The 18,762-nt window shown below is 37.2% G+C and overlaps 1 protein-coding gene across 2 annotated transcripts; it reads left to right on the forward strand.

Moving 5' to 3' along the window:
• Positions 1-2,018: 2,018 nt before the first annotated feature.
• LOC113471291 (stress-activated protein kinase JNK-like) lies at positions 2,019-12,345 on the forward strand. Of its 2 annotated transcripts, XM_026830333.1 has the most exons (3): positions 2,086-2,225; positions 5,659-5,885; positions 12,132-12,317. In XM_026830333.1, the coding sequence occupies exons 2-3, from the start codon at positions 5,746-5,748 to the stop codon at positions 12,271-12,273; spliced, it is 282 nt and encodes a 93-aa protein (XP_026686134.1). In that variant the 5' UTR covers positions 2,086-2,225; positions 5,659-5,745; the 3' UTR covers positions 12,274-12,317. The 2 variants fall into 2 exon arrangements, with proteins under 2 accessions (XP_026686133.1, XP_026686134.1); XM_026830332.1 differs by lacking the exon at positions 5,659-5,885 and having other exon boundaries at positions 2,019-2,225; positions 12,132-12,345.
• Positions 12,346-18,762: the final 6,417 nt, after the last annotated feature.

The raw sequence follows: 18,762 nt of genomic DNA on the forward strand, positions 1-18,762 counted from the left end.
TTATTTGTTGAGAAATCCAGGTCAAGCTATTGTGAGAGTAATGGGAAGGAGAGTAAGATGAAGGGAGATATTGTGAAAGTAATGGAGGGGGGAGATGAAGGAAGATACTCAGAGAGGAGATATGGGAGGGGAGGAGGATAGGTAAAGAGGATATGATACAATAGGTATTCTTTTAATGTGTTCAACTTCTCCTTCTTCTTCCACTCTTTTTCCCGTGTTCAAACAGGATCGTTTTTCATCAGCCTCTTAATCAGCCCTAGGTTCCGTGAAACCGTGATAAAGTTCAAAGAAATTTTGGAGGTTCTGTGAACTGGGAATCAGCTAGATACATAGAACCTAAGAGCTGATTAAGAGGGCTCTTTCTAAGTTCACAGAACCTCCAAAATTTCTTCGAACTTTATCACGGATTCACGGAAAAGAAATTAATGGAAAAGAAAACTTACCCCCCTGTTGCCTACTTGTATTTTACTTGGAGATCTTGGCACGTTATTAAATCATCTTTTGGTCTCTACTCGAATTACAATTTGAAGGGTTGTTAAATTCTAAACCAAGTTAATCAAGTATGAGAGATAATTAAGGCAACATCAGCCACCGGTAATAATGTAAGAAACCTCGATATAATAATGATGAAACCTCGTTACTCAAAATTTCGCCGTTTTTAGTCCGTCCTTCCTTTAATAAAAGGTATAGGACGGACTATGGTATTCGACGAATTTCAAACGAGAACCCCTATTTTTAGTCCGTCCTTCCTTTATTATTACAATAGGAATGAAAAGGTATAAGGGACGGACTATTGTACCTCCGCCTCCTAATTTTCTGGAAAACTCATGGAATTTCATTCCGGAAAAAGTGTATAAACCCTGATGGGGGTCCTACCCTCCTATACCCCGAACCCTAGGGGTATTATGTGGGCTTTGTAAGGACAGCATGCTTGCTAATTGAATATGCAGTCTGAATTATGATCGGTATTATGACACTGTCTTGGGGCTTAGAATACCAGACATTACCTACTATAAATTCTCTTCTATTCGGAGTCGTTTATTTTCATCAGTCGTGCTGGGAGGTGCGCGAACGTCAAGAGCTTAAAACGCCGCCAAAATCTGGTTTAAAATACATATACACGAAATGTTTTTCTTTGGATGTGTATGTGTATTTTTAAGATGAAGGGACAGACAGTTTAATGAGTTTGATTGGTGGTTGGTCTGGTTTTATGAAAAGGTATGCACCAGCATTACATTTTTTAGAAGGAACCTATCCAATTAGAAAGTATTTGAATCGGTCCAAAATTCTATTTTTTTGCAAAATGGGTAGAAAAATATCCACTTTTGTAACCTACCTAATGAAATTAATGAATACTCTCTCTTTACAATGAGCTTTCTTTTTGAGCATCTCAACTGCTTCTTGAAAAGGAGGAACTAAGAAAAATATCTCTCCCTCCCCTTCCCTCTCTTCCCTCCCTTTTCCTTTCTCTCTCTCTGTTTTCTTTTTACTTGAACTTTGTAAAGTTCCTTACAAAAGTCCACCACTTGATGAACGTTTCTCTCTTTATTATTATCTTTCTCCCTCTCTTTCCTTTCTCCATTTAAGCGCTCTCCAATTAACAGGCTCCACTTTTCTCTCTCTCCCTCTCACTATTATTATCTATATATCTATGCCTCTAATTACTGCTTCTTTTGTCCTGTTCTATTTCCCTAATTTTCTCTCCCTCACTCTCCTACTACGTACGTACAGTATATTTGGGTTACCACCTATCTTCAGTCAGACTTTAAGAGTAGTTCTACTAACGATGCTTATTTAAATTCGATCTTACACTCTCCTAATTTTCTCTCCTTCACTCTCCTACTACGTACGGACAGTATATTTGGGTTACCACCTATCTTCAGTCAGACTTTAAGAGTAGTTCTACTAACGATGCTTATTTAAATTCGATCTTACACTCTGTAACAATGTAATTTCTAGTTATTGTATTTCATCAGTATCTAATGCCTCTCCTTTACTTTGATTTTGTCCACAGTTGCGGCGCGGGTTAGGAGTTTGGGAGAAGCACGCCGCGTGCACACGCAGTTCTATATTTCTCCACGCATGCCGCTGATTGGCGCCTCGTCCAGAATGTCTCGTCTCTCCACCATGTTCCATACAGTGGAGGTGGGAGACACCAAATTCACCATTCTCAAGCGATACCAGAACCTCAAGCCTATTGGTTCCGGGGCCCAGGGTATTGTATGGTAAGTCATAAAGATGCCAGAACCTCAAACTAAAGGCATCATAAATTTCCTTTATTCTCTGCTATATTCCTTTATTCTAAGTCCAAACTTTTCGTGTGAATCTTTTTCAACCAGATTCGTCCATCAAATAAAATAACAGATTTAGCTGACGGTGCGGCGCCATGAATAAAATAAAAATATAATAATCTGTGTCCCTAGGGGGAAATATAGGATTAATAACCATTTGACCGTGTTTAAAAATACAAAAACTGAAATGGCCGAAAATTTTAACTTGGTGAGTGGGGGGGAGGGGAGGAGGGGGATTGCTGTCACCAATCAGTGTCACCTATATCTGGTCAACTCTCTCTCTCTCTCTCTCCCTCCCTCCCCCTCTCTCTCTACGAATTTCATCAGAAACAGAAAACCCAATCGACTGAACGGTGGAAGGTCAACAACACCACTTATCCCTTTCAGGAAGAAGAATATTTTATAAGTATAGGCTGTATAGGGTAGGTAGTAGGTACATGTTTAATATATATATCAAAATAATAATAATAATAATAATAATAATAATAATAATAATAATAATAATAATAATAATAATAATAATAATAATAATAATAATAATAATAATAATAATAATAATAATAATAATAATAATAATAATAATAATAATAATAATAATAATAATAATAATAATAATAATAATAATAATAATAATAATAATAATAATAATAATAATAATAATAATAATAATAATAATAATAATAATAATAATAATAATAATAATAATAATAATAATAATAATAATAATAATAATAATAATAATACTAATAATAATAATAATAATAATAATAAAGTATGTTGCCAAATAGTGCCCATACTTTGCATTATCTACCTTTATTATATTGGACTAATAAATAAAGTGGATATATTCATAATAATAATAATAAATGCGTGGGGGAAGAGATAAAAAAGAAGGGTATAAAAAATGAAGGAGGAAGAGGAGAAAGGAGAGGAAGAAGAAAACTCCTGAAGTTTTTAAAGCTCAGGCATACACAAAACAAAATGTTCAGGTATTGAAAAGTTTGGCGAGGAAAAAACCTGCCAAGTTTCAACCACATTTTCCTCTTCAGACTTCCAGAGCTTAACCACCAAAGCGGATCCTGTGAATTATTATTTCTCCCTTGCTTTGCTCAGTTTTGTTTCTTTTCTGGAGAGTGTAAAAGTATGAGTGCTTTTTTTCGACTCTGGGACTTAGGCAGGCAAGTGCATAACCACTGGAGCAACTGCGCCCCTAGTAAAGAATCCTCACTGCCCTTTTTCTGAAAAAGGGTATAAAAAATACGTAAAAATAATATATAGATCTATCAAAGGAATAAAAATACATAAAATAAAGGGGGGGCGGGGGGGGGTGTTTTGGTGGGGCTTTTTCAGCAAAGGCCCCACAAAAACACTTCGCGGACCACTGATCCTTTTGATGTAAAGGTTTGAAAGTTTTGATGTTCAAGTTCTGTAAAGTTTTGATGTATTGTGAGTGACAAAATAACCCCTCTCCCCCTCCCTCTCCTCATCCCTCTTTCATCTTTCCCCTCATCCCTGGGTGTTAACTTCGGGTTTTCTTTTGACCTTTGAACTTTCTGTTCATGGTGTTTTTTATGGTATTAGCTTTTTTGTTCTTTCGAGTTATCTATCAAAAAAAGTTACCCGAAAAAAGAAGATGCTAAAAGTTTGAGGGTAATAATAATAATATTACACAGATGGCAGGAGGTACTGTAATACCTACCCTACTTATCTACTAGATACCTGATTCAATAATAATTTTCTACTTTTCTTTCTCTTTGTATAGCTGAAGATTTTCTTGGAATACCATTTTCCTTCTTCTTTTTTAATTTCTATTATGTACATTATTTTTTACCTTTTTTACAAAGGAAAGTTCAGAGAGACTAAAACCAGATCTGCTCTCTCTCTCTCCCCCTCTCCCTCTCTTTCTTTTTCTACGCTCTCACTCCTTCTCGTCCTCTTTATAGTTCTCTTTTTTCACTCTTGACGTTTTTAAAAATCCCCTAAAATATTCAAAGGTTTTCTTCTTCTCTTTCTTTCTCCCTCCTTCTCTTTCTTTCTTTACAAGTGGAAGCCTTTGTATTGCGTTGCTAAAATCATTATATCCCCATTCCAGACTATCTCCCTCTCTCATATCTTATTTTCCCTCTCTTTCTCTCTCTCCCTCGTCCCTCCCTCACTCTCTTTCTCTGTCGCACTGCATGACTTGTAATTTTATTTGTTCCTTTCATTTCTCTCTTTCTCCCTCCTCTTTCTTTCTACTATCTCTTTACTTTTCTTATCTTCCCTTCCAAAAATCTCTCTAGTGAGAAAAACATCTTGCAAAAAAAAAAAAAAAAAAAAAAAAAAAAAAAACCCAAAAAAAAAAACCCCCCCCCAAAGTTGGGGTTTTTTTTGAAGAAGTTTAGGGGAAATTATGCTCGTTATTATTTCAGAATTAGATTCCTACCTATGTTTTTACGTCATCTAAAGGTGAGATTTGAGAAGGAAGATTAGGCTTAAAAGATTTGTAATTTGAGGAGTTGTAAAGGTATCTAAGACGGGAGTTTTATATTATTCATATTTTTTTTTAATGTGATATTTGACAAACTTTTTACACAATTTACAATAATACTGGGGGGGGGGGGGGGGGGCAAAAAAAACAAAAAAAAAAAAAAAAATTATAAAAAAAAAAAAAAAAAAAAAAAAAAAAAAAGACCCAAAAAATACAACCCTGACCCAAAGTTGTGACTTTGCCTAGAAATGAATAGCTCACCCCTAAAGGGGATTTAGCTAAAAACTGCTAATACTTCCCTCTTGTAGCAGTAGTAGGTACATAGTACCAATAGCAGTAGCAGTACAAGTAAGTAACATTACTTTAATCTTGCCATGCCTATGAAGCTATGATATTAAGCAGAAAACAATGGTACTCCTCTTGTTATTTATACACCTTGGGTATTATAGGTAAGTATAGCAGGAGGATTCTCCCGTTAGAACATTAAGGCATTAACACAGGCGTGAAGATTTAATTTATTGGACACGAGGTAGTAAGGAAAATGGCGACTTGGGATAAAAAAAAGGTAAATAATAAAATGGGATTCACAATAAATAAGGCTTTGGACAAAAGCTTTACGTAATATTCTTTTCCCATCTTCCTACTCTTTTTCTCTTTTATATTCTATTTGTATTATTTTGTTGGGTATTTGTATTATTATTTGCATTGTAGCCAACTTTACCTTTTTCCTTATTATTATTTTTCATTCCATTTATGAGGTTTTATTTTTTATTAACTTCAATTTTTCTATACCTGGTATGTGCATTCTCTTTGCTCTTATTATTTCTCTTTGTTTTTAGGTGTTTATTCCTCTTTGGTTTAATTTTATTTTGTTTAATTTTATTTTGTTTTGTTTAGTTGAGCACGCGTTGTGTAGTTACCTAGTGGTTGTATAGTACACACATCTGGTTCCTCGTGTTGAAAGTAGTTCTACAGGGTGACATCATGAGTGCGGATGGTGTAGATGGAGAACCTGGCACGGGTACCAACTTCTACTCGTTGATGTTTGGAGACACGGTATTCTCAGTGCCCACCCGGTATACTAATCTGTTACCCAAGGGTCTGGGTGCCCAGGGGATGGTCTGGTAAGCTTCATACAGGGTGTCTGGTAAATAAGACTGCAACCTATAACCTAAGGTCTTTTTCAACAAAATACTCAGATTTATTTACAATTCATTACAAATCGAACAGCCATTACATAATAATAGATGGAATAAAAGGAATAGATACTCAAAAGGAATAATTATGTAGTGGAAGGAAGAATGGAGATAGAGTTCATGAGATGCTGTGTCCCATATTGGGGATGTGTTGCATCTCATGTTATTTTATAGAGGTAGGTATTATACATATTATTGAAACCTTGTAGTGTAGGAATTAGGTTGATTTATTTATTTGCTCTTTTTTTTTTTTTTTTTTTTTTTTCTTATTTTCTAGAACCTTTGTGGTGTGTGTTGTGGTTGGGACAGGAGATTTCTGATCCAGAGACCTGAGGGTTTGAAATCCAGGATGATTTAAGATTACTAGAGAGGTAGATATAGTGGAGTTGGGTAAGGTTACCTTTTGCCAAATTTCGTTTCTATTTTCTTTTCCTTTGAGCTTGAAATTATTTGTTTGTGGCAGTATATATATTAGGCTCATTCCCCGAATTCGCTCAATGAGCGAAAAAATAGCTCACTCCGCGGAGTAAAAAATGCAAACTGCTCATTCCCCGAAATTCGGCAATTGAGCAACTGTAAATAGCTCAGTCCGCGGACTGGATTTATGCAAAAGCTAAAGTGCCGAAATAGGCCATTGAGCATCATGAGATTGAAGAATAAACTGCTCACTCCGCGGAGTGGAAATAAATGTCAGACCGCGGATTGTGCGTTTTGAAAAATGTAAACCCCTTGTAACTTTTAAAACAGCTTGGAATTTTGAAGTTTTTTTTCCGACGGTAGGAAAGAGCCCTTGATAATTTGATGGTGATGTCAAAATCCAGGTTTGAACCCCAGTAGTGTCACTTTTTTGGATAAAAGTCGTTATTTCTCGAGAAATTCAAATAAGAACCCCTATTTTTTATTTCATTTTTGAAATCTACGTCGAATTTCATGGGTAACCATATAATCTTTTGCTATTATTGGTAAGTGGTAAAAGTTACAAGGGGTTCAAGTCCCGCAGTATACCATTAGATCGGGGTTTGAGCATTTTTCAAAACGCACAATCCGCGGTCTGGCATTTAATGTTCTATACTCCGCGGAGTGAGCAGTTTAGCCTTCCTTTTCTTTGTGCTCAATGGTCGATTTCGACAGTTTAACTTTTGCATAAATCCAGTCCGCGGACTGAGCTATTTACAATTACCCTCACACCGTTCACTCGGAATATTATATTGGAGGTAGACTTGGTGTAAATTAGGCGAGTATAGAACAAGCCCAGATGTTTTCCCCGGTGAAAGTGAAGAGAAACAATACAGAAGCAATTCCAAACAAATTGCCAGGAGAAAAAAAAATGAAAGTTGAGAGAGGAGAGGAAGAAAACTCGTGGAAAATTAATGCCCAGGAAAATGGAGGCAGACAAGAATAAAATTGGAAAAAATATAACAACATAACGTCGCTTAACAAACAACAACGCCTATCATTTTACGATAGATGTTTGATAGTGGGAACTGTAATAACGGAAGTCTTATCGTCCCGAAATCGAACAGAGGAGCACAGGCTAGGCCAGGGGTTTCCAACTAGCGGCCCGCGGGTCACATGTGGCCCGCCAGACCATTTTTGTGGCCCGCGAAGCTATTTGGGATTTGTACAAACTTACCTAAAAATGTAAAAAAAAAGGTTTGGTACTTGGGCAAAAATGGGCATTGAGTCATGGAAACTGACCCCCTTTAGTGTTCAGCTACAATTAGGAGAATACTTTTTGAAAAGTTTCGCCTGCGGCGCTCAAAATTCGATCGGACCCATTTCTGAAAGCTCCCCATATGTGGCCCGCTAAGTACCTCCGAATGTAGGATGTTTGTGGCCCGCATACACATGGAATTTGGAAATCCCTGGGCTAGGCGAAAGCCACCAGTTCACCAGTCCTTCCAAGGATGAAACTTATCTATTTAGGATAAAATTTGTCTTACAAGGGAGACGCGCTATCCGAGCAACCTAGGCTGGACATTGTAGAAAATTTCCTTTTTCTTCCTAAAAAAATCTGGTGTGAACATCACACGACTTTCTATTACATTAAACTTCTCAACTGTAAGTCGGACAGTTCTGAAAGTTTCACCATTCGATTCGGCGTGAAAAATCCCATGGGATCAACTATTCACATGCTTACTTGTTAATGGTTCACAAATAAAAGGGAGCAAAAAGTATGGGATTAGCTTAGGGGATGTCATTTAATTCTAACTTTTTTTCAAAATGTAGGTGTGTAAATCTAATATTAAAATTCAATAATTCTCGCCCTCCCCCATCCCTCTTCCTTCCTCCTTCTCACCCTCTCTCTGTTCTATATCTCCTTCCGGTTCTCCTCTCTTCCCCTATGTATTGTTTTTCATAATATCATCGTCTCTCCACCCTTCTGTCAAAAGTTTTACGAATTTCATCAGAAACAGAAAACCCAATCGACTGAACGGTGGAAGGTCAACAACACCACTTATCCCTTTCAGGAAGAAGAATATTTTATAAGTATAGGCTGTATAGGGTAGGTAGTAGGTACATGTTTAATATATATATCAAAATAATAATAATAATAATAATAATAATAATAATAATAATAATAATAATAATAATAATAATAATAATAATAATAATAATACTAATAATAATAATAATAATAATAATAAAGTATGTTGCCAAATAGTGCCCATACTTTGCATTATCTACCTTTATTATATTGGACTAATAAATAAAGTGGATATATTCATAATAATAATAATAAATGCGTGGGGGAAGAGATAAAAAAGAAGGGTATAAAAAATGAAGGAGGAAGAGGAGAAAGGAGAGGAAGAAGAAAACTCCTGAAGTTTTTAAAGCTCAGGCATACACAAAACAAAATGTTCAGGTATTGAAAAGTTTGGCGAGGAAAAAACCTGCCAAGTTTCAACCACATTTTCCTCTTCAGACTTCCAGAGCTTAACCACCAAAGCGGATCCTGTGAATTATTATTTCTCCCTTGCTTTGCTCAGTTTTGTTTCTTTTCTGGAGAGTGTAAAAGTATGAGTGCTTTTTTTCGACTCTGGGACTTAGGCAGGCAAGTGCATAACCACTGGAGCAACCGCGCCCCTAGTAAAGAATCCTCACTGCCCTTTTTCTGAAAAAGGGTATAAAAAATACGTAAAAATAATATATAGATCTATCAAAGGAATAAAAATACATAAAATAAAGGGGGGGCGGGGGGGGGTGTTTTGGTGGGGCTTTTTCAGCAAAGGCCCCACAAAAACACTTCGCGGACCACTGATCCTTTTGATGTAAAGGTTTGAAAGTTTTGATGTTCAAGTTCTGTAAAGTTTTGATGTATTGTGAGTGACAAAATAACCCCTCTCCCCCTCCCTCTCCTCATCCCTCTTTCATCTTTCCCCTCATCCCTGGGTGTTAACTTCGGGTTTTCTTTTGACCTTTGAACTTTCTGTTCATGGTGTTTTTTATGGTATTAGCTTTTTTGTTCTTTCGAGTTATCTATCAAAAAAAGTTACCCGAAAAAAGAAGATGCTAAAAGTTTGAGGGTAATAATAATAATATTACACAGATGGCAGGAGGTACTGTAATACCTACCCTACTTATCTACTAGATACCTGATTCAATAATAATTTTCTACTTTTCTTTCTCTTTGTATAGCTGAAGATTTTCTTGGAATACCATTTTCCTTCTTCTTTTTTAATTTCTATTATGTACATTATTTTTTACCTTTTTTACAAAGGAAAGTTCAGAGAGACTAAAACCAGATCTGCTCTCTCTCTCTCCCCCTCTCCCTCTCTTTCTTTTTCTACGCTCTCACTCCTTCTCGTCCTCTTTATAGTTCTCTTTTTTCACTCTTGACGTTTTTAAAAATCCCCTAAAATATTCAAAGGTTTTCTTCTTCTCTTTCTTTCTCCCTCCCTCTCTTTCTTTCTTTACAAGTGGAAGCCTTTGTATTGCGTTGCTAAAATCATTATATCCCCATTCCAGACTATCTCCCTCTCTCATATCTTATTTTCCCTCTCTTTCTCTCTCTCCCTCGTCCCTCCCTCACTCTCTTTCTCTGTCGCACTGCATGACTTGTAATTTTATTTGTTCCTTTCATTTCTCTCTTTCTCCCTCCTCTTTCTCTCTACTATCTCTTTACTTTTCTTATCTTCCCTTCCAAGAATCTCTCTAGTGAGAAAAACATCTTGCGATCTCCACCATTTCCTATCTCGAATCCCTGGATAACGCGCTTGTTATGGATAAAGGTTCGATTCCTAGAGAGAGAGAAAATATAAATATCATAAAGAGTTCTCATAGCGAATAGCTTCCAAAAAAAACTAAAGACCCAAAAAATTAAATAGGGGATGTGAGAGAAATGTTAGGGAAATAGCTAGTGCTGGAACAATTATCTCTATGTATGTATGGAAACAGAAATGGAGATGGAAACTAGGGTGAGAATGAGAGGGTAGAGGGAGAAAATGGAAATGTAGTTAGGTTAGGTAGAAAGGATAAGTAAGGATTGAGTATGCGGTGAAAAGGGTCAAAGTGGTCGAAAAGTGACCGAGCAGGAATTTTGGACTTGAAACATTTTCTAAAAATGTATTGTGAGTGACAAAATAACCCCTCTCCCCCTCCCTCTCCTCATCCCTCTTTCATCTTTCCCCTCATCCCTGGGTGTTAACTTCGGGTTTTCTTTTGACCTTTGAACTTTCTGTTCATGGTGTTTTTTATGGTATTAGCTTTTTTGTTCTTTCGAGTTATCTATCAAAAAAAGTTACCCGAAAAAAGAAGATGCTAAAAGTTTGAGGGTAATAATAATAATATTACACAGATGGCAGGAGGTACTGTAATACCTACCCTACTTATCTACTAGATACCTGATTCAATAATAATTTTCTACTTTTCTTTCTCTTTGTATAGCTGAAGATTTTCTTGGAATACCATTTTCCTTCTTCTTTTTTAATTTCTATTATGTACATTATTTTTTACCTTTTTTACAAAGGAAAGTTCAGAGAGACTAAAACCAGATCTGCTCTCTCTCTCTCCCCCTCTCCCTCTCTTTCTTTTTCTACGCTCTCACTCCTTCTCGTCCTCTTTATAGTTCTCTTTTTTCACTCTTGACGTTTTTAAAAATCCCCTAAAATATTCAAAGGTTTTCTTCTTCTCTTTCTTTCTCCCTCCTTCTCTTTCTTTCTTTACAAGTGGAAGCCTTTGTATTGCGTTGCTAAAATCATTATATCCCCATTCCAGACTATCTCCCTCTCTCATATGTGCCGAAATAGGCCATTGAGCATCATGAGATTGAAGAATAAACTGCTCACTCCGCGGAGTGGAAATAAATGTCAGACCGCGGATTGTGCGTTTTGAAAAATGTAAACCCCTTGTAACTTTTAAAACAGCTTGGAATTTTGAAGTTTTTTTTCCGACGGTAGGAAAGAGCCCTTGATAATTTGATGGTGATGTCAAAATCCAGGTTTGAACCCCAGTAGTGTCACTTTTTTGGATAAAAGTCGTTATTTCTCGAGAAATTCAAATAAGAACCCCTATTTTTTATTTCATTTTTGAAATCTACGTCGAATTTCATGGGTAACCATATAATCTTTTGCTATTATTGGTAAGTGGTAAAAGTTACAAGGGGTTCAAGTCCCGCAGTATACCATTAGATCGGGGTTTGAGCATTTTTCAAAGCGCACAATCCGCGGTCTGTCATTTAATGTTTTCCACTCCGCGGAGTGAGCAGTTTACCCATCTTTCTCTTGGTGCTCAATGGTCGATTTCGGCAGTTTAACTTTTGCATAAATCCAGTCCGCGGACTGAGCTATTTACAGTTGCTCAATTGCCGAATTTCGGGAAATGAGCATTTTGCATTTTTTACTCCGCGGAGTGAGCTATTTTTTCGCTCATTTAGCGAATTCGGGGATCGAGCCTAACATATATACGTCTGTACAGTAGAATAAAAGAGTTCAAACTTGTAAAGCTATGTCCACCTGTCCACACTTAGTCGACGGCCATTGCCTACGTGTGGCCACAGCTTTAGACTGTCTGAGAGGTCTGTGTCTGAAGCTTTTCCCGCCACACACGTTCTCAGCATAGGTCTATCAGACCCAAGACAGCCCACATAGGTCTGTCCGTCTCAGAATGAGTGGCCAACATAAAATATATCTTATACGATGTTAACGGAACGGCATGGTTTTGTTTTGATTTCAGCGCGGCGTACGACACTGCCACTCAGCAGAATGTGGCCATCAAGAAATTATCCCGTCCTTTCCAGAATGTAACACATGCCAAGCGAGCGTACAGGGAGTTCAAACTCATGAAACTGGTCAATCATAAAAATGTAAGTCACTAGATCGTAATGAAATTGACTCTTTTGTGTAACGTGAACACTAAACGTAGTTAACACCTGAGGCGTTCTCTACCGCCTAATCCCTTAGCTGGGTGCCGATTCACCGAACCCAAAATCAAAGTTATAGACGCGATATTTCTTTTTTTTTTTTTTTTTACTTTTTTACTTTCTTTTTTTTACTAGTATTTTTGCTGGTTCATGAAGGCCCAAGACCTCCATGAAACAGCTTTCTCCAGAGTTCTCGATTTTGGACGACTTCGAGTAGTATATGGTTCATATTTCATAGGCTCTTCTTCAATCTCATACAAAGTTCATACACAGCAGCAACAACAACAACAACAACAACAACAACACAGCATACACTATAGCTACTTATACATAGGTATAGGGAGCTATGCATAACATAGTATGTAACACAATGTTGAATCCTGTAGCTGGTGTTTTTGTTCCTGTAGCCACCGCCACAATGCTGTGGTGAATTCCCAGGAGAAATTATTCTCGACATTCACAGGAAATTATCGCGTCACTTTTTGTTACCTCTGCGCCTACCTCATTTACTGGGTGAACGTTTATTTTCAATATTCCATTGTAACCTGGAACTTCCAAGAATTCATAAATAATCTACTTATTTCTGAGTTACTAATTTTAATGCAGGATAGATCAACAGTACTACAAATCCAGAAAGTACCCTTTGAACTCCAAAAAGTAAGATCTCATGCCATTTAAATGTTTGTAAAATTTGAAATGAAAATCTGAGTCATCCGTGAGCCATCTTGTATAAACAGTGCATTATTTATTTTTGTGACGTGAACTAAAAAAATAAGAAGGAAAAAAAAAAAAAAAAAACCGACCGTATTTTCCCGTTATTATGGTAATTATATTTGAAGGCACTACCTATATTGAAGTGAAAATTCGAGAGATCCGCTGTGTTATTGGTTTCTAACAGCTGTTTTAAATGCTCCAGCACAACAATTTATATTCCATCTATTCTCTTTTTGGCCTTAAGGGCCCCTTACACAGTCGAACAATTTATCTCCATGTTTTGGGTAAATTGTTTGCCCGTGTAGGGGGCCTTTTAAAAATGGGGTCGGTCGAGACTCGAGAGGGGAAAAATGTTTACAAATCAATTGAATATAAAACCTGCATGGCAATTAATCCATATGACATGGACAGTACAATTGAATAGGAAATAAAAACTCGTATATGGGTCTGAACTTTGAAGGATTAGTTTCCTCTCTGGACGATAGGATGAATAAATAAATTATATAAAATGTGATGAAAAAATATCGTAGGCGCCTGAAAAATCCTCGTTCAGCTGGGAAAAATATTCAAAACCCTGTTCAATCAAAATCACCTCCCCCTATCCCTAAAATACAAACATTACCCTCACACCGTTCACTCGGAATATTATATTGGAGGTAGACTTGGTGTAAATTAGGCGAGTATAGAACAAGCCCAGATGTTTTCCCCGGTGAAAGTGAAGAGAAACAATACAGAAGCAATTCCAAACAAATTGCCAGGAGAAAAAAAAATGAAAGTTGAGAGAGGAGAGGAAGAAAACTCGTGGAAAATTAATGCCCAGGAAAATGGAGGCAGACAAGAATAAAATTGGAAAAAATATAACAACATAACGTCGCTTAACAAACAACAACGCCTATCATTTTACGATAGATGTTTGATAGTGGGAACTGTAATAACGGAAGTCTTATCGTCCCGAAATCGAACAGAGGAGCACAGGCTAGGCCAGGGGTTTCCAACTAGCGGCCCGCGGGTCACATGTGGCCCGCCAGACCATTTTTGTGGCCCGCGAAGCTATTTGGGATTTGTACAAACTTACCTAAAAATGTAAAAAAAAAGGTTTGGTACTTGGGCAAAAATGGGCATTGAGTCATGGAAACTGACCCCCTTTAGTGTTCAGCTACAATTAGGAGAATACTTTTTGAAAAGTTTCGCCTGCGGCGCTCAAAATTCGATCGGACTCCATTTCTGAAAGCTCCCCATATGTGGCCCGCTAAGTACCTCCGAATGTAGGATGTTTGTGGCCCGCATACACATGGAATTTGGAAATCCCTGGGCTAGGCGAAAGCCACCAGTTCACCAGTCCTTCCAAGGATGAAACTTATCTATTTAGGATAAAATTTGTCTTACAAGGGAGACGCGCTATCCGAGCAACCTAGGCTGGACATTGTAGAAAATTTCCTTTTTCTTCCTAAAAAAATCTGGTGTGAACATCACACGACTTTCTATTACATTAAACTTCTCAACTGTAAGTCGGACAGTTCTGAAAGTTTCACCATTCGATTCGGCGTGAAAAATCCCATGGGATCAACTATTCACATGCTTACTTGTTAATGGTTCACAAATAAAAGGGAAATTCGTTGACACCGGGGAGTATCGAACCCGCAACTTCTCAACTGTAAGTCAGAGAGTACTAAAAGTAGCACCATTCGATTCCGCGTGAAAAATCACATGGGATCAACTATTCACATGCTTATTGGATAACGGTTTCACGAATAAAAGGGAATTGTCGAACAGGGAAGTATCGAACCAGCAACTTCTCAACCGTGAAGTCGGACAGTAGACACCATATCAACGATTACGAGGCGTGAAAAATCAACATTGATTTAGAAATATTTTTTCCAGATCGAATGAACCAAATGTTTTTCGATGGTCTCCTTTACCGTGTTTTAGCGAAACAAGGGTTAAAGCAACAATGACTTGGTTAATACAGGATGGGTGACTATCCGATTTTTACCAAATTGTTACAGTCGCGTCCTTGGACCATACCGGGATAGCATACCAATTTCTCGCCTTGTACGTACGTACGTACGTACGTACGTTACGTACGTACGTACGTTACGTACGTACGTACGTTACGTACGTACGTACGTTACGTACGTACGTACGTTACGTACGTACGTACGTTACGTACGTACGTACGTTACGTACGTACGTACGTTACGTACGTACGTACGTTACGTACGTACGTACGTTACGTACGTACGTACGTTACGTACGTACGTACGTTACGTACGTACGTACGTTACGTACGTACGTACGTTACGTACGTACGTACGTTACGTACGTACGTACGTTACGTACGTACGTACGTACGTTACGTACAGACCATGGGCTAAAAACCACTTTTTTGGAATCAGGGGACCCCAAAACGGATATTTCCACCCATTTCCCGATTTTGAAAATTTGGACCGATTGCAATACTTTCTCATTACCTTGTATAGGTTCCCTATACGTAAGGGTAATAGAAAGTAAAAAAGTTTGCAACATGGTTAATAAGGCTGTGTTGTTTATGAAACGCATATAGGTAGTAAAATGGGGTACAGCAGGGGAGGTACTACTACCTATCTATTGTGTACAATGTACATAGTACCCTAATAGAACCCGGGCTTAACAATGGGGATTCATAATGGGGTACTGAGTAATCTGAGTATAATAGTACTCTTAAAAGAATACCTCTTGTAGAGTATAGCTCCCTAATATGTGCATTAGACTAAGTAGGTGAAAGCTAGATAAAACATACAGAGGGTAACTGTAAAGAAAAGTCAGACGTGAAACGTAAGTATCTGAAAACTATCTTTTTATTTTATGTAGATATAAACTTTAATCACTAAAATTTAGTGAACTGTATTGTAGTAGGTACATACCTACTCATTGAAAAAAGGTCCTATGGGTTCTATGTTCTATCGCTAAAGGCCAACTCAATCCAAAGGAGATGAGAACATCCTGTGGGTATTTTCTACTCTTGATTAAAAATAAAAAATCACATTGTTGGCGGAAAAATAATGAATGCATTGTTATTATAGCTAGGTAGGTAAAACATACAGAGCTAAGTACTTGGGTACATTATACCTAGCTAACTATACATAGGTAGGTACATCATTATATGAACTTTATGGAAAAGTGAAGAATTGCGAAGTAAAAATAGAATGGAAATATGGTTCAAGTGGAAATATCAGATATCCTTTTATAGAGACAAGCATGAGATGGTTGGAAATTGATAGAATCCAACATGGTTATTTTTGGATATTATTCAATTGAATCCACTTATTCGTATTTTTCTGACTTCTCAGTATATTCCGCATTAGAAAAGTCGTTTGACTCAAACAGAACCCAAGTAGGGTTAGGCAAAAAGCCCAAAGTGGCTGAGTTGAAGGCAATTTTAACCTTGAAAAATGCTATTAAAAAAATGAAAAATGCTACAAATATGAAAGAGTTACACCGGGTAGACCTTTCATATACACAAGCCTTTCATATTATACACAACATCTTGTTATAGAGACAAGCATGAGATGGTTGGAAATTGATAGAATCCAACATGGTTATTCTTGGATATTATTCAATAGAATCCATTTATTCGTATTTTTCTGACTTCTCAGTATATTCCGCGTTAGAAAAGTCGTTTGACTCAAACAGAACCCCAAGTAGGGTTAGGCAAAAAGCCCAAAGTGGCTGAATTGAAGCAATTTTAACCTTGAAAAATGCTATAAAAAATGAAAAATGCTACAAATATGAAAGAGTTACACCGGGTAGACCTTTCATATACACAAGCCTTTCATATTATACACAACATCTTGGGTATAATACGAGTACAGGTTATTTTCTGCTCATCTCATATTAACTCAGCACGTAAAGTAGAGACACTTGCCCATCTTCATAGGGTCAAGAACACACTAACTTGACGGTACTAGGAACCACAAAGTTCTCATTGTCATGGAGATCTGTCTAACTCCACTTCACCAATTGAGGGTTACGGACACTACGGGATGGGCATGCCATGACACTTCTAACGAGTCTAATATACTTATGTTATGGAAATCTGTCTAACTCCACTTCACCAATTGAGGGTTACGGACACTACGGGATGGGCATGCCATGACACTTCTAACGAGTCTAATATACTTAGCAGTTGTTTTATTGCTACCTACGGAATAAAAACTGCAAAGATGCACAAAAGCAGTGGAGTTACAGGGACAAATAGGGGATGTGAGAGAAATGTTAGGGAAATAGCTAGTGCTGGAACAATTATCTCTATGTATGTATGTATGGAAATAGAAATGGAGATGGAAACTAGGGTGAGAATGAGAGGGTAGAGGGAGAAAATGGAAAGGTAGTTAGGTGGAAAGGATAAGTAAGGAAGTAAGGATTGAGTATGCGGTGAAAAGGGTCAAAGTGGTCGAAAAGTGACCGAGCAGGAATTTTGGACTTGAAACATTTTCTAAAACCAATTTTTTAATCTTTCTATATTATGCAAACATTGTTACATGAAAAAGAAAGAACCCCCCCTTCACTTCCAGACTTGATCCTCCGTAAAGACACTTCCACCTGCCAAACTTTCATAAGCCTCGTGCGCACATGGGATTCTCCCTCATTCTACTAACACTCCATCACTCACTTGTAGCTACCTACTGAGTCTAATAATGCATAATGGACTTTAGACCTGACTGAGTGCAGACACACTCCATTCTGATACTGAGGGTAGATAGGGGGGGAGTGAGAGTACCTATAGACGTTTGGAAAGGGAGAGAGAGAAGTAGATGAAGGAGATGGGTGGAGGTAAAGACATTGAAAGAGAGAGACGAGGATCGAAGGTGTAATTTTTTTTTTTTTTTTTTTTTTTTTTTTATTTTTTTTTAAAAATTTGAGGGGTTTTAAAAAAAAAGTTCCTTTTTTTTTTTTTTTAGACATTTATTTACAGAATTGAAGGAGTTTTAACAATAAAGTCCTACCTCATAAGGTGTAAATTAAATTAGTGTAAAATTCAAGCTGAGACCTTGAAATACAACTTGACAGAGAGAGAGAGAGATAGAGAGAAATGTGTAAAGTTACGATAAAGAGAGGAAGATATTCCTCAATCAAAAACAATGGAGTGGAAGAGAGACAGAATGAAGAAATAGAGGGAGAGAAAAAGAGATAGTATGTAGATAGAGGGAGAAAGAAGGAGATAATAGGTAAATAGAGGGAGAGAGAAACATGTCATCAGAATAATGGAGTGGAAGAGAGACAGAGAGATAATATAATAGAAAAATAAGAAAGGCGTGATGCCATCTCTCTCCCCCTCCTTCCTTGTATTTCTTAGGCAGAATCCCATCCATCAGTCATGAGTGTGTGAAAATAATGTAAGGAGATTACATACCACGAGCAAATAGAAATACACAAGTCTGTCGAGAGCGGGAAAAATATCAACGAGATCGTTGATACGGTCCCTTATCTCGTGTATAGAAGAGCTCGTGAACAGCTGAATGGGAGGTATAGGTGAGGGAACTAAGTTAGATATTGTACATTTGTCTTCCGTAGGTAAAGCTTTAGCGTTATGTGATTTATTTCTATTGTCACCTCATAGTTAGAAAGGTAGGTATCAGGAAAATCTACTAGTTAGGCCTGTCGCACCTCGGAAGCCTTTTAGTAGCGCATAGACTATAGAGGCTATCATTTTCATAGGTTTAGTTTTACAGGTAACTACTTACGCTTTCA

This window comes from Diaphorina citri, unplaced genomic scaffold (genome assembly GCF_000475195.1).
Source record: "Diaphorina citri unplaced genomic scaffold, Diaci psyllid genome assembly version 1.1 scaffold2255, whole genome shotgun sequence".
Taxonomy (NCBI): domain Eukaryota; kingdom Metazoa; phylum Arthropoda; class Insecta; order Hemiptera; family Psyllidae; genus Diaphorina; species Diaphorina citri.